The sequence below is a fragment of the Marmota monax genome, unplaced genomic scaffold (genome assembly GCF_021218885.2).
Source record: "Marmota monax isolate L192 unplaced genomic scaffold, Marmota_monax_Labrador192_F-V1.1 WCK01_AAM20220418_F8-fsc00160, whole genome shotgun sequence".
In the NCBI taxonomy this organism is placed as follows: domain Eukaryota; kingdom Metazoa; phylum Chordata; class Mammalia; order Rodentia; family Sciuridae; genus Marmota; species Marmota monax.
Window position 1 is genome coordinate 56,936 of NW_026694183.1, and position 16,064 is coordinate 72,999.

A 16,064-nucleotide genomic window follows, 5' to 3' on the forward strand; every position below is an offset into this window, starting at 1 on the left:
GTGCTCTGTCTGCTCCTCTCATGTTCCTTTCCCACAGCATACTTCATGTTTCCATGGAACCTTGATCCCCTTTTGCCTTTGAACCATGCTTTGTCCTTGTACCCTCTGTTAATGGGACACCTTGTCATCCTCCTCCCCTCCAGAACCCAGTATCCTTAACGTCCTCACACACACGCTGTCTTTGTAACCTAAGCTCAGCACTGACTTGAGCCCCTGAGCAACATGTGCTATCCTTCTGTCTTCTCACTCTCCACCTTCTGTTCTTCCCCAGCACTTTGTGAACCCACCCTCCAGGCTCTCTGCTCCACCATCTTAAGTCTGTCATCCCATTTCCCTGTGTCCTCTGTCACTCTCATCTGTCACACAGCCAGACACTCTCAGTCTTCTAAATGCTGCACTATTAAACAATTGCTGCTGGTTATTGTTGACATGTGCCCCAAGAGTTGGAGTGTGTGTGTACAGGGATCAAATTCTGAGGCAGGTCAAATGGAGAAAAATTATGAGAAATGAGTTTATCAGACAAGTTAAGGAGTAAAAGTTCTCTGTGTATGTGCTTTCTAGAATTTTTCAGAGGCATGTCAGATTCCTCCAGGCTCTGCTGGGGTGTTGATTTTCAGTAGGCCATCGTTGAATAGTGGTTGCTTTCAGGGCAGCCTTAGAGATGGAGATGGAGATTGGAGATAGGATTAATGACAGGAATCTCTCTTACACCTACTTGGCTGCTCTAGATGTACAACCACATTGATTTTAGTTGGGGCCTCCAAACTACTATAATATGCAGTAGTATGCATGGATTCAGAAATGCATCAGGGATCTTGGAGTGCATTACACTGCATAAGGCAGGATGCCTGCATGAAAATGCTCCACTTTGCAGTGCACCAAATTCCAACCTGCAGGGCCACCACCATCTAACTACTCTTCTCTGGGCCTCCCTTTATTTCATCTTCATTTGCTAATCACACTAACGGTACAATTTTGGAAACAAATCCTATTAATTTCACATATATTTTAGGTACTTTCTGGATCTGGTTTCACCTTTCAAGAAAAGCTCTCCATAAGATAGGAACATATAAGATAATTATGGAGAATTGTTATACTGCAATACCCACCACTCATTTCTCCACTCTATTTCGCCAGCAGACATTTTCAGGAGTAACCAACTTGTTCAGTCATTGTGATTAAACTGACTTTGAAGGTGAAGCTGCTCATTCATTTGGCCTTCAGCTGTATAAATTCAGCCTACTGTCTACAGGATGCTATGTATCAACATGAGGAAAACCAACTTTATTTCCCATCACCATGGCCATGAAAATCTTGCATTCAGCCAGCTGAGAACCCCAATGCCCTTTGGAGTTTACAATAGAAACACAGGTGACTCTCCTATAAGTTTTTCTATTGGTGTTTTGAGCATGAAGAATGACTTAACAATTGCACATTGTTAAAAACATATGACTCATATAATTATGATCAAATTTAAGAATATTTGCTCTTTAGAAGCAGTGCCTGGATAGAATGGTCTCACAGCTCATGAGAAGAAAGGGGCTCACAGTGGGAAAACACATGGAGATCAGTGCATTAGTGTTCACCAACCACCAACTGGGATTAAAGACCATTATAACACAAACATTTAATAAGGAGGAAAGAGTGTGGAAAATCACAAAGGTGCCCACTAGGACAAGGATTCTCTGGGTGGCTCTGGACTCAGGGCAGGATCTGGGGGAAACTTTGATGCTGTGAATGTGCTGAACCCTCTGTTTGTGCCTGTACAGAAGGAGAACCATGGAGCCACTGGACCAGATCATGAGCACAGAAAAGACAATCTCAGGAAATACAAACAGTGTGGTGTATAATGAGTCTGTGATTTTGTCATGCCCTGCAATAGAGCAGTAAACATAATCTCTTTTCTCTGTCACATTTTTGCTATTCCATTTGCTAAACACATAGAGAGGAAAAATGGAATTCACCACCATGTACAGGATCCAGCAGAGGGAAATGGAGAAGCCAATGTACTTTGGAGCTTTTCCTTTGAGATCCTTCCAACAGGAGTTCAAGGGGCTGATGGTGATGTTCTGGAAGATGCTCAAGAGACAGGTGATGGCAATGGACATACTCCTGCCAAGTCTCTGAATATACAAAAGAAGTTTGCATCCTAGGTCATTGAAGTAATGTTTCAGCCCAAGCGTTGTCATTGCCTGAGGGATTCCTTTAGAGAGAATGACCAAGGAATTTGCTATAATCAAGTGCCTGAGAATCAAATCTGTGGACCTTAAATTGTGCTCATTGCAGAAATGGACTGAATGATAATAAAGCAGAGAGAAATTTCCCAGAATTCCAACAGCAGTCTGTGATAAGAACATCAGTCCCATTGCCACATCTCTGGAGTCCATTCTCTCATTTAGCACATTTTCCTTTGAATGATAGCAACTCCTTGCTATGATCAAAAAAATGACTCATTAAAATTTTTGTAGTGAAGCACAGTGGTATATATCTGTAGGTACCAGCTAATCAAGAGGCTGAGGCAGAAGTGTGGTTTGAGCCTAGGTATTAAAACTCAGCCTAGGAAACATTGCAACTCTTGTCTCAAAATATATTTTTTACACCAGGGATAACTTTTACTGTGTACATGGGTTGGATTAAAAAACATCAAGATGTACCAAGGAATAGGGGAAGTTCCCAGATTTTAATAAGAAAGTCAACTTTAAAAATCAGTTGATGATAACCTGGAGGAAGCAATGGAAAGTGAGATCAGTGGACAGAAAGCATAATTCAATATTTGCAGCATAAACTGATATTTGATAGTCATTTTGAATAAGAGGTCTGTGTTGAGCACTTCAGTAGAAATGATTCCTTATTTTTTCATTAATTATCTTCCTTTTTTGGTGTGTGTTTTGCTGTGCTTATTGTTTCATGGATACACACACATATGGTTTTTCTTTCCTAATTTTTAGCATTTTAACATTTTCTGCTTTCTGTCTTGAGGGTTGGGGTTTTTGAATAGCATTTTTGATTTTGTTTTCTATTGTTTCTCTTTCTCCCTTTTCTTCTGGTGACAAATTCTATTGTTCTCTCTTTCATTCTCCCTTTACTTTGTATGTCTATTTTTTCTTCTCCTTCCTTATAATCATCACATGCTACATCTCTTCTGTATTTTCTCCATTAAATTTTTAAAATTATAAACTCATTTCTACCTTTTTATCACATGTTCTTTTAGTTAACTCTGTTCTTACCATCTTTTAGCATTAATTGGTTTATACAACTCCTGACCCCATCATTAATGCTTTTGCAATTATTTCTGCTGTGGATGCCATTCTTGACACCTCTTGTTTGCTTTAATGCCAGATACAGTTCATGGTTACTTGTTTTTTCTGGAAGCAATCACTGCCCTTACCATTTCTGTTTTTTGTCACAATTCACATTGTAGGTGCATAGTAAGAACCAAGTATTTAGTTTAATGCTGTATATTGTTCACCTAGGTTGTTGCTTATTGTTTGTTTCCTCCTATTCTGTGAAGTGCTGGAAACTATAGAGATGCTACAAGTTCACAGGATAGAAACTCTGCTGCTGAACTAAATTCAGTCAAAAGACAGCACACCTTGTTCAACACACAAAGGAATAACACTCAGTCTTCAGCTATCCCTTAATACAAAGAATAGAAGAGTCGAAAACCCAAACTAATGACCAGGCCCCAAGTAGAAACAGCTAGGGGTAGGCCCCTAGGTCCCGCCTATGGACATCCATTGTTATAGCTGAAACAGGCTGTGGACACCACACCTATGAAAGGGTCTCAATACAGATCACTCTAGGACAATTTTTTCTTCAATAGACCATATTCTAGGTCGCAATGGAAGTCTTGGCAAAACAAAAGAATTTGATGTTATCCTGTGAATCCAGATCAGAGTGCAGTGAAACCGGAACAACAGCTTGATACATAGAAACCAAACAAAAATATGGAGGTTGAAAAATATATTTCTAAATGAGGGATGGAGCATACAAAAAATGAGAGAAGAAATCAAGAAATTTTAAGAATAAATGAAAACAGAGATATAACATATCAAAATCCCTGGGAAAGTATGAAGTCAATTCTAAGAAGTAAGTTCATAGCATTGAATGCTTACACTAAAAAATACCAGAAAGATCCCAAACAAATAATGTAATGCTAAATATTGAAGTGCTCATGAAGAAATCAGTAGAAGACATAAAATGATAAAGATTAGAGCCAAAATTAATGAAATTGAGATTTAAAAAAGCAATACAGCCAGGCATAGTGGTGCATGCCTATAATCCCTGGGGCTTGGGAGGCTGACGCAGAAGGCTTGGGAGGCAGAAGCCAGCATCAGCAACTCAGTGAGGCTGGGGATGTGGCTCAGTGGTTAAGCACCTCAGTGGTTAAGCACCTTTGATCCCTGGTACAAAAATAATAATAAAATTTTAAAAATACAAAGGATCAATAGAACAAAGGAGATGATTGTTTGAAGATATAAACAAGATTTATAAACCTTTAGCCATCTAATCAAAAGAATGAGAGAGAAAATCCAAATCAACAAAATTAGAAGTGAAAAAGAAAATATCACTACCATACTTCTGGAATCCAGAGGATGACTAGATACTAGTTTGAGGATATATTCTCTGTCTATGTATCTCTCTGTCTGTCTCTGTCTCTGTCTCTGTCTCTGTCTCTGTCTCTCTCTCTCTCTCTGTAGGGATATAACAGAGTGGCACTATATTACTCAATTCCCAACCCTTTCCAGGCCTTTTTATTTTGAGTCAGAGTATGAGTAAGTTGCTTAGGGCCTTGCTAAGTTGCTGGAGCTGACCTTGAACTTGCAATTCTCCTGACTCAGTCTCTGAGTCACTAGTGTTAAGGGTATGCACTACTTCATCCAGCTGTTATACTCTATTAAACTAAAAAATATCCACAACATTGTCAAATTTCTGGACATATATGACTTGCTTAAAATGAATCAGGAAGACAGAAAACCTAAACATACCAATATCAAGTAAGGAAATTGAATCAGCTATTAAAATATTTTCAATAATTAAAGGCCTATGACCAGATAGATTCTCAGCTGAGTTCTACTATACTATTAAAGACGAACTAACTCCAGACTTCCTCAAATTATTCCATGAAGTATAAAAAAGGGGACTTTATATTCTTTTAAGCCTTCATAATGTTGGTAACAATATGATACAAAGAAACACCAAGAAAAGTAATCTGTAGACCAATATCCCTAATGAAAATAGATGTAAAAATACTTAATAAAGTGTTAGCAAATTGCCTTCAAAAACTCATGAAGAAGATAATATACCATGAACAAATGCATTTTATCCCAGAGATTCAAATTTGATTTACATATGCAAATCAATAAATGTAATTCCCCACATAAAAGAAAATTAAGGACAATAATCACATGATCATCTTAAGAGGAGCAGATAAGAACCTTTGATAAAATCCAGCACGCATTCAAGTTAAAAACACTGGAGAAACTAGGAGTAGAAGGATCTTGACTCAACTTGATAAAGTCAAGTTGACAATATGACAAAGTAAAAGCCAGCATCATCTTGTATGGAGGAAAACTGAAAACATGTCCTCTAAAGTCAGGAACACGACAAGTATGTCCATTATCACCACTCCTATTCAGTGTAATTCTTGAAACTCTGGAATTATTTCAAGAGAAGGAAATTAAAGAAATACAAATAGGAAATGAAGAAGTCAAATCATCTGTTTGGTGATGACATGATCCTACATCTTTTTTAGAAATCCGAAATTCCAGCAGAGGATTTTTAGAGTTGATAAACAAACTCAGCAAAGTAGCAGAATATAAGTGCAATATTCATAAATCAATAGCTTTCCTCTATTCCAGGAGTGAATCTGCTGGGAAAGAAATCAGGAAAACAATCCCATTCACAATAACCTCAGGAAAAAGTAATTGGGAATAAATTCAACCAAGGAGGTGAAGGATCTGTATAATCAAAGATACAAAACCCTGAAGAAAGAAATCAAAAAAGGCCTTACAAGATGAAAAGGCTCCCCAATATTCTTGGATAGGCAGAATTAATTTTGTCAAAATGGCTGTTTCTAAAGGCATTATGCAGATTCCTTGCAATCCCAAACACAATAGCAAATGACTTTCTTCACAGAACTAGAAACACAGTTCTAAAATTCATTTGGAAAAATATAAGACCCAGAATAGCCAAAGCAATCCCGAGTAAGGGAGCAATGCCAGAGGAGTCACAATACTGTACCTCAAATTATATTACAGAGCTACAGCAGAAAAAGAAGAGATTATTGGCATCAAAAAGACACGAATACCAGTGAAATAGAGTAGAAGACACAGAGAGAAAGTCACAGAGTTACAGTCGTCTGATAATTGAGTGCTGGCAAGGATGTGGGGAAGAAGGTTCACTCATTGTTAGTGTGACTAAATTAGTACAACCACTTTGGAAAGCTATATAAAGATTTCTTAAAAGATTAGAAATAGAACCACCATATGACCCAGCTATCCCACTCCTTGGTATTTATCCAAAAGAACAAAACTGACCATACTATAGTGCTGCAGGCACAACAATATTTAGTGTACTGCTTGCTATTCTTCATAGCCAGGTTATTGATCAGACCAGGTGCCCATCAGGAGATGAATGTATTGAGAATGTGTGGCCTATATCCAAAATGAAGTTCTACTCAGTCAAAAAAATGAAATTATGGAGTTTGTCAGTTAGTGGGTGGAACTGGAGAGCATCACGCTCAGTGAAATAAGTCAGACTTAGAAAATCAAGTGGTGAATGGTTCTCTCATAGGTGGAAGCTAGTGCAATGTAAAGGGGAAAAAGGGAGGAAATATTAAGTGAATTTTACAATAGTATTCTATGCTTATGTATAAATATGCCACAGTGATTTCTATCTTTATGCATAACTATAAAGACCCCATGGAAATCAATAAATAGAAGGAAAACCAGTAAAGTAAGGAAAGTAGAATAAAGAAAGGGAGGAGGGGAGAGAAAGAGGAAGTACTGGGGACTTATATGGAGCAAAATAAATTTCATGCATATATGAATATGTCAAAATGAGTCCACTATTATACTGTATAATATTAATGTACTAATAAAAGCAAAAAATGATTATTTTTGTTATTATAAGAACATAAATATAGTGAGATGTATAAAACAATTTTTGAATGATATTGCTGTGTCCCCAAACCATGTCACATAAAACACTAATATATGATAATATAATGTAGGTTAGAAATTAAGTCCTTAGCAATTTTAAGCTAAAAGAAGATATTTACCAACACCTGTGAAACTACTGATAATAAAGCAATTTTTTGAAAGATGAATAAAAATACATTTAAATACAACTGGAGAGTAGGAATTACTGTGTGTTATATGAGCTGAAACACAAAGGAATGAGTTTGGGATTAAGGTGAGAATATTAACAAACCAGAGGAAGCAACACAACATCTTTGGTCCTGACAACCTTGTCCAATACTCATAAAGTTACTTCCCTTACCTGGTGCGTTCCCAAGATCATCAGGGGAGAAATTCTCACCACAAGCATCATACCATAGGTGATTCAGTGGGGATACAATTTCTATCTCCATTGAGTGCATCAAAAATGGATGCTGTTCTGGGTTTCTGCTTAGGATGAGATGATTTTCATAGTTTTATCCTTATCTTTATTGTAGGCATGAAGGCATTATAAACTCAGCTACAATGATACTGATGACTTATTCTATGATTCATGTAATGTGGACAGCAGGATGCTTTAATTACCACAATGCTTCCGCACCTCCACAACCAGGTTTCAGTATCAACATCAGGGATTATTAACCATAGTCACCCTCAGTGAGGACTTTATTACATTCTATTTGGAGTCATCATTATCTGGCATCAGGCCAGGGATACAACTGCTTTTACTAACTCAGTTCATAACAAAACAATTGTTTCTCTCCCTTGACTACGTGGGCACTGGATCTGTTTCTACACCAAATCCTTTTTCAGAAAGGAGCATTTCCTCAGACTTATTTTCTTACCCATTCTGCCTCTATGTCAGAAATAGAGAACACTCACTGTGCTTCCTGTGTGCAAGGTGCTGGGCTCAGTGTGAGGTCCTGACAGCCAGCATGGAGGGAGGAGGCAGCTGGGCCCTGAGATAAAGGTCTGTGCTCCTGTGACCTCACTTCCCCTCAGGGCTGCAATTATCACTTCACCTGGAGAGGCAATGACAGTGCAGGCCTGGGGAGCCCAGGACAAGGCTGAAAAACTTTCTCCACACTTGTTAATTAATAAGGCAATTATGAGTTTCTTGTTAGTAACTTCAGAGTGAGTGTTGAGGAGTTTTTTGCTTTTCCCTGATCCCTGCAGGCTGACAGGGTCTTACATGGAAGATTCAGGAAATATTAAGATGTGACCATGGGGCCAAGTGTTTGTACATCTTACTGGACTTCAGAATTACCTGAGTTCTTCTATGTCCAATCTTATTAATTATTAATATTCAGATATTTGAGGTTCATTATTATAAAAAACAAGAAAACAAATCAAAATAAATAAGTGAATAAGCAGAGAGAAATCATTTGAGAAGGATGTTTAATGAGGTAAAAGGAAAAGGAAAAACATAATGTCACAATTTACATTACAAAATCCTGAACTCATTTGTAAAATTGAATGCAAATTAATTTGGAAATGATGATATAAAATATTTTAGGAAAAATTACTTAATGAATATTACCCCAGCACTCATAGGAAGTCTAATCAGAACATTATCACTAGAAGAGAGACGCTTATAACACTCTCTCACAATTAAAATTAACAGCATTATAGGATCAGCCAGAAAATCATGTCATATTTCTTAAGTATCATAGAAGCAAATGGTTCCATCTTATCAAACAGCACTCAATAATTTTGAGAATTATTAAACATTGTTTTGCACAGAAAATTAAAGGAACACTGGGAACTATATGGAGTACAGAGCACCTGGTGCCCTGTAGGAGACCACGTGAACTGGCAGAGCCACCATGGAAAGCAGTGAGAGGGTCCCTCTGAAAATTGAAAGTGAAGCCATCTCCCTTCTGGGTGAGCGTCTAAAGGGAAAGAATCCAGTGCCTCAAAGAGACAGCTGCACTGTTCACAGTGGGCAGGACATGCAAGCAGCCCAGGTGTCCGCCAGGCATGTGTGGGCATGGGGTCTCTTCATGTAAGGGAGCATTGTGGGGCCTCCTAGGTATAGGGAAGTACTGCCACCGTGAGGACAGGAGTGAACCTGGAGGGCAGGGCAGGAGGTGACATGAATCAAAGAGAAGCCCTGTATCTCACTCAGATGTGGAATCTACAGTAGTCAACGCCTCAGAAACAGAGTGGAAAGAGGGTGGTGAAGAGGTGGGTAGTGAGGGACATGTGGGGTTGGTAAAGTGCACAGAGTTCCATTACCACATGAATGAACTCTGGGACCCACTGCCCAGCCTGGAGACCACATTAGCAAGACAGTGTTGTGTTCTTCACATTTTTATGGCATCTCAAGTGTCCTCAGCACACACACATACTGAGATAACTATGTGACATCATAGATACGTTAATGAGCTGTGTCAATATGTTAATGAATTGTGTCAATCAGTGTACAATATATACAATATATACACATATCAGGTCTGCCTTGGTACACATTAAATGCACACACATTTGTTTCTTAGTCATACTTTAAAGAAGCAGGGCAGGTGGGGGGAGTCTAAGCATTTCCCCCAGATCACAAAGATGGGCTCAGTTCTCCACCCTGTGAGCTGGAGCCACAGGCTGAAACTCCACCAATCTCCCTCATCCGTGCATCCATTTGAGACCCACATCAGCCCCATATATCCCTGCATCTTGTGACCTACATTCACTCTTCTGTGATTCCTGTCACAGGGGCCTCAGGACAGCCCTTCTACCCGCCATTACCTCAAAAAGACCCATCACCAGAGTCCTCCTTCTATTGTCTTTTATCCATTCCCGATTCTAATATCTTGGTCCCTTCCCATAACCTCGGTATCCTACACAAACCAATGTCCAAGGTGCAACTCTCACCATCCTCCACTTCCAATTCAAACCCTAGATCAATTACAGTCGATCCCATCCTCCTCCACTTTTCTCCTTGGTGACACCGCTTTGTCTTACTTCTTGTAGGGATGTGTGTTTTAATTCACTGTGTTTCCGCTGGTGTCTTTGCATGTCCTCCAGCTCTGCCATGTTGTTAAAACTGTGGCCTCCAAGAAAGTCTTGGAATCTAGGAGCAGGCGTCTTTCTCTGGATTTTCCTGTTTCTCTTGCTATCTGGGGAGTCCTGACCTCCTTTGCTCTCTCTGCCCAGTATCTCCACCAGCTTCCTCATTGCCCTGTCTCTAATTTTGTCACCAGGAAGGCCCATTAGCTCTCTCCAGCCTTACCCTCCTTTTCTGACACTCTAGGTCTCCTTCGGATCAATACATACCTCAGGACAACCCACCCCATGTGAAGTCACAATTTTCCACCACAGGTATACATTGATGCCTCAGAGACATTAATCTTCTATGACTTTCACCAAGCAGTGACCCTCACCTTTGTTCACACTTGCTCCCAGTCTCCAGATGCCCATTCATTCCTGTGTTACCAGATACCCATGACTCTACTGTCTGGTAGGAACTTGTCCTTAGTGTCCCTACCTCTTTGCCCCCTGTGTGCCCAAACTCCACCATAATCATTAACTGTTTCTGGGTATTTAAGGAGATTTGCTCCCCCCACCTTCTCTGTTTTGCCCTGTCTTTCCCACAGCATCCCAGCTTGTCCCCGTGCCCTCTTTCCCCTCGTCCTCTGTCATCCCCTAGCTTAGCAGTTCCATCTCAGACACCTAGGTAGTGTCACCATCCAGAATTCTCCAGTTGGTCTTGCCCTCCGTTGGTCTTGACCTCCGTGGTACTTATCAAGCAGTTATTAAGACGATTTACTATAAATGTGGACCTAGGAGGTTTAGAGGGATTACAGAAAAAGGCAGGGGAGCTCCTTTTCTTCTTGAGGCCCTTGAATTACTGAGTAGCAGTGGCAGATCTTGTGGTTAGAGAAGGGGTAGCTTTGTCCTGTCCAGCAATCTGTTCCTGCTGCTGCTGTTGATCATGGACTCATTTAGAATTCTGTATCTTATACTGATGTGCTGGGTCTGCCCACTGTCAATAATGGAGATTGGTATTGGTAGAATATATTTATCCACAAAATTTTGGCATGAATTGGCAATGAGTTGTGCCAATGAGTCCAAATTCACTGACTTGAATTTGTGCCAATGAGTCCAATGACTTCAAGGTGAATTATGACCATCACATTTTTTCTTTAAGTTGTATCTGTTAAAATTTTTTCCCAGGTATTTAGTCTCTTTCCATCTCCCTGATAATGATGTAACTGATGGTGCTACTAAAGGAAATGAAGAATAGTAATTTACTACCCTTGAAGTAGAAACCTCTCAGGGAAGCAAGGAACAGAGTGGGATGTGCACGGCTCACTGCCCATTCTGCACTTGACAAGTCACAGGGTTTTCTACTTCCTTGGAGACCCTGTCTCCCTCCAGGGACCAGGGATAAATAAGGTCCTCTCCAAACACTCCAGAATTCCCTTAAGAGAAGTTAGGAAGAACTTGTAATTGTTTTTGATCAGTGTCACCTGGGGAGGAAGTTTTCAGTAGTGTCCTCAGCTCCCCCAGCCTGCACACCCATTGCTGCCACAGGCACAGTGATAATTGCAGGTCTGAGTGGAGGTAAGGTCACAGAGTCAAGGACTCATATCTCAGGAGCTGTCCACCTAGTCACAGAGGCCTCTGAACTAAGATTGCCATCCTGGTAAAATAAAGAATCCAGTGTGTTATCCAACGTCAGCCTGCAGCAGAGTCTGAGAGGGAACACCCCCTTCAAGAATCTGGGTAAGTGGTTGTGTCAGAAAAAGGCATTCTGGTTTGAACCCAATAGAATGCCAGAGCCACCCAGGAAGTAGATCAGTTCTGTGGGAGCAGATCAGATGGTGAAGGTGCATGGAGTTCCAGTCATATTCCTAGTCTCTCATGGCTCCTAATCTAACTTAATGTGATTCTCAGTGACAGCAGCTATTGTGGTTTCATCCATGTGAAAATGAAGTGTGACTTTTAAAGTGTATGAATCTTCAGTCGGTGTGCTCTCAGCCTCCAGAAGAAGATTTCTACCTGAAACCTTCAGGATTGCTGGAGCTGAACCTTAGTCTCCCCACGCCTGATGTATAGAGTAGAAAGAATTTACAGGAATCCTCCCTCATCCTGGGTAGAAAATGTATCTGACTGGTTATTGTTTGAGCAGGAATTTTTCATTAACTCTGGGCTGATACCATTAGTGGATTTGGTGACTCTACCAATCTTGCTGTCATCAGCAGTCTATGATTATCATGACACTGTTTCCCTCTTAATGTGATAAGAAACATGTATAGAAAATGGATCATAAATATTGTGGGTTTCCAACACCACCTTTCAGACATAATATCTTCTTGCTTTCACTGGTTTAATCATATCCCCCTGATTGTAGCATACATGACATCAGGTCTAGGAGTTTAACAGTGAAGGAGGCAGCGAGTGTGCAGGGGTCAGATAGGAGATTGCAACACCTTCTGCTCAGATTTTCTGTGATTCTGAATTGGCTCTAAGTGAAAATTCTGAAATATATGCATTTGAGTGACAGGTGATAATCTGGTATTTTAATTTTTAAAAGCACAACATCATGCTCCACATACGCCAGACTGCACTAGTTTCTTCTGATATCACTCAACAATCTTGCTTCCTTGAAATAGTTGCACTTGAATCGGGTGTTAATTAACTCAAGAGTGTAACCTCTGAAATCAGTAATGCCTTGGCTTCTCCTCTCTCTCATCACATGATCTGGTTACATGTGCTAAAGCTCTTGGTGTGGATTGTGGTTCTTGGACCAGTCCTGGGGTAGATGCCATTGTACTTGGTTCCTAACCCCCAAAGTGGTCCTGAAGTGGAGCCAGTGTGGCCTCATGCACATAACCAGTCAGGTGCCTGTGGTGATCTTTTTCCCTCACTTCACCTGCATTCAGGAGAACGTGTAAATGTTCCCTCATAAGATATACTGGCTGATAAAATGAATCTTTTCAAGAGAATGGGAACTTGTTACAACAAAAATGTATAAGTGCCACTAGCTTAGATGGTAATTGTAATGTTAAAAAAAGTAAATCTAGAACTGTGTTGTTTGAAAACCCCCTTGATGGCTTCAGGGAGGTCTGCTATTTCACTGTACTGTCTCTGTTACCGCTGAACAAGTTCCAAGAGCTCTCTGCCCTGAGCCAGTGTGAATTTAGGCAAATACCTAACCTCTGCATGCCTGAATTCTTGTAATTATTCAATGCCATCTCAGCACTTGCCTCATGATTGTGAAGACTGAAGAAGTCACCATGTGCTACCTGCACAGCAGGGATTGACCCACGCTTCATGCTTTTAACTACTTACACAAAACTTATTAGACCAATCTAGAAAAACAAAAACATGAAGCATATGTTCACAGTGGGAACTCTGCAGTGTGGGCAATGCTGGGTTTTGGTTGAAAGGACATGTGCAGCCCAGGCCTCCTCTTCCCCTGCAGGACTCTCTGGCGGGGACAGCAGGGAACTGGCAGGATGGCAGCCAGCAGTGTGGCTGTAGGAATCATCTGCCTGTCACAGACTGTGGTTGGAGCTCTGGGCAATTCCTCTCTTCTCCTCCATTACCTGGGCCTTTACTTCACTGGGTGCAGGGTAAGACACACAGACTTGATGATTCAGCACTTGATTTTGGCCAACTTGTTAACCCTTCTGAGTAGAGGAGTTCCCCAGACAGTGGCAGCTTTTGGAGTGAAAATTTTCCTCAATGATGTTGGATGCAAGCTGCTTTTCTATCTTCACAGGGTGGGCAGGGGTGTGTCCATTGGCAGCACCTGCCTCCTGAGCATCTTTCAGGCCAATAAGATTAGTTCTAGGAACTCCAGGTGGGCAGAACTTAAAATGTCCATTTGCAAGTATGTTGACTCTTCTGTGTACCTGAGCTGGCTCCTGTACCTGCTTCTAAATATTGTTTTTCTTATGTACACAACTGGGAACAGAAACAACAAAAACATCACAAGCCTGAAAGATTTGGGATACTGTTCTACCATTCAGTATAACGTAACTATACAATCACTGCATGCAGCATTGCTAACCTTCCCTGATGCCCTGTGTGTGGGGCTCATGCTCTGGGCCAGCAGCTCCATGGTACTCATCCTGCACAGGCACAAGCAGAGAATGCAGCACCTTAATAAGACCAGCTCCCCCAGGTCCTCCCCTGAGTCCAGAGCCACCAAAACCATCCTCCTCCTGGTGAGCACCTTTGTCTCATTTTACACATTTTCATGCATCTTTCAGATTTATGTGAGTATTATGTCTAATCCGAACTTGTTCCTGGTGAACACAGCCACAATATTTGCTGGGTGTTTCCCAGCTGTCAGCCCCTTTCTGCTCATGGATAGGAACTCTAGTGCACCCAGGCTCTGCCTTGCATGGATAAGGAATAGGAAAACCTCTGATATCATGAGGAATATGTAAATTGTAAGCTTTTGCACAATAACATTAGGTCTAGGAGTTTGATAGTGAAGGAGGCAGTTAGGAAATCACATCACCTTCTGCTCAGTTTTTCTGTGATTCTAAATTTGCTCTAAGTGAAAATTCTGAAATATATGCATTTGAATGACAGGTGATAATCTGGTATTTGAATTTTTAAAAGCACAACATCATTCTCCACATGTGCCAGACTGCACCAGGTTTCTTGAGATATCATTCACCAATCTTGCTTCCTTGAGATAGCTGCATTTAAGTCAGGTGTTAATTAACTCAGGAGTGTAATCTCTGAAATATGTAATGCCTTGGCTTCTCCTCTCTCTCATCACATGATCTTGTTTCATTTGCTAAAGGTTGTTTATTTGTTCTTACCCACAAAATTGTAAGAACAGTAATCCAAAGTCATATACCAAAAGAATGGTGACATATAAATATTTATTTGTGTATTATAACTCTGTGTGTATGTGTTTGTGTGTGCACGCTTATGTTTATGCATATCACTAGGATTAAGTTTATCAGACATCAAGCGATATTTATGGATCAATAGATATAACAAATATAAATTTTAGATTTAAATATAAAACTAGAAGTTGGCAAAATCCTTCACCATAAAATTGACTCATGTTTTCCGACTCTTTTGATTGATTAACTTGTTTAAACATGTGGAATGTGTTTTTTATTTTTCTATTCTTATGTTTATGTCTGAGATATGTCTCTCGATGATAATGTCGATGCAAGCATTTTCAAAGAGTATTTTCCCTTGCACAATGGGTATCAATGGTCTAGTAGTGATCTATTTTAAGATGCTTTAATTTTTCTATTTCTTCTGTGTAATTTTTATAATGCTGCATTTCATCTTTTCCAAAGTTGATAAGAATGTAAATTTATGTAATATATTTATTGTCTACTTGAGAATGTATGACATTGAAAACTAATATATTTTGGTTATAGCTGATTTTTAAGTCACTGACATGTATCTTTAAAATACATGTAAAAGATGGGTAAAATTTCTGTACAAGATGGGTATGCCTCAATTACCTTACAGAAACTAAACACACTCCCCAGTGTGGAGCTCCTGTGTGGAAAACAGCATCCTCATTCTCTAATATGCCTTGTCTTTCCTCTTCCATAAGTATCACCAAGAGTGACTCACAGGTGACATCTGACAGGTAGATCACATTCACCTCTTTCATACTTTATATAAACAAACAAGTGCAATGTGGACTCTTGTATATTGACTTTGAAAATTCCAAGAGTTTAAAGTACATATTTTCCCTGTTGGTGTTAGAATTCAAGTGCAGGAATATCACTTAACCCCAGTGTTCCTCTCCTGATGCACATGTGCTTTGCTTTGGTTATGATTTATTTGTTTTTTTCCCCCAAGTTCCATGTGTTTGAAGATTTGCCCCAGTGTGATGTGTTGGGTGTGGAGCCTTTGAAAAGTGAAGGCAAGGAGAAGGGGCTTGGGTAATGG

General features: G+C 40.0%; 2 protein-coding genes across 2 annotated transcripts; one reads left to right on the forward strand and one right to left on the reverse strand.

Annotated features, from left to right (window-relative positions):
* Positions 1-1,490: 1,490 nt before the first annotated feature.
* LOC124107760 (vomeronasal type-1 receptor 4-like) lies at positions 1,491-2,417 on the reverse strand. Its single transcript, XM_046465968.1, has one exon. The coding sequence runs from the start codon at positions 2,385-2,387 to the stop codon at positions 1,491-1,493; it is 897 nt and encodes a 298-aa protein (XP_046321924.1). The 5' UTR covers positions 2,388-2,417.
* An 11,222-nt stretch (positions 2,418-13,639) lies between these two features.
* Positions 13,640-14,578, forward strand: LOC124107989 (vomeronasal type-1 receptor 4-like). Its single transcript, XM_046466364.1, has one exon. It carries the CDS (start codon positions 13,640-13,642, stop codon positions 14,576-14,578), a length of 939 nt encoding a protein of 312 aa, XP_046322320.1.
* Positions 14,579-16,064: the final 1,486 nt, after the last annotated feature.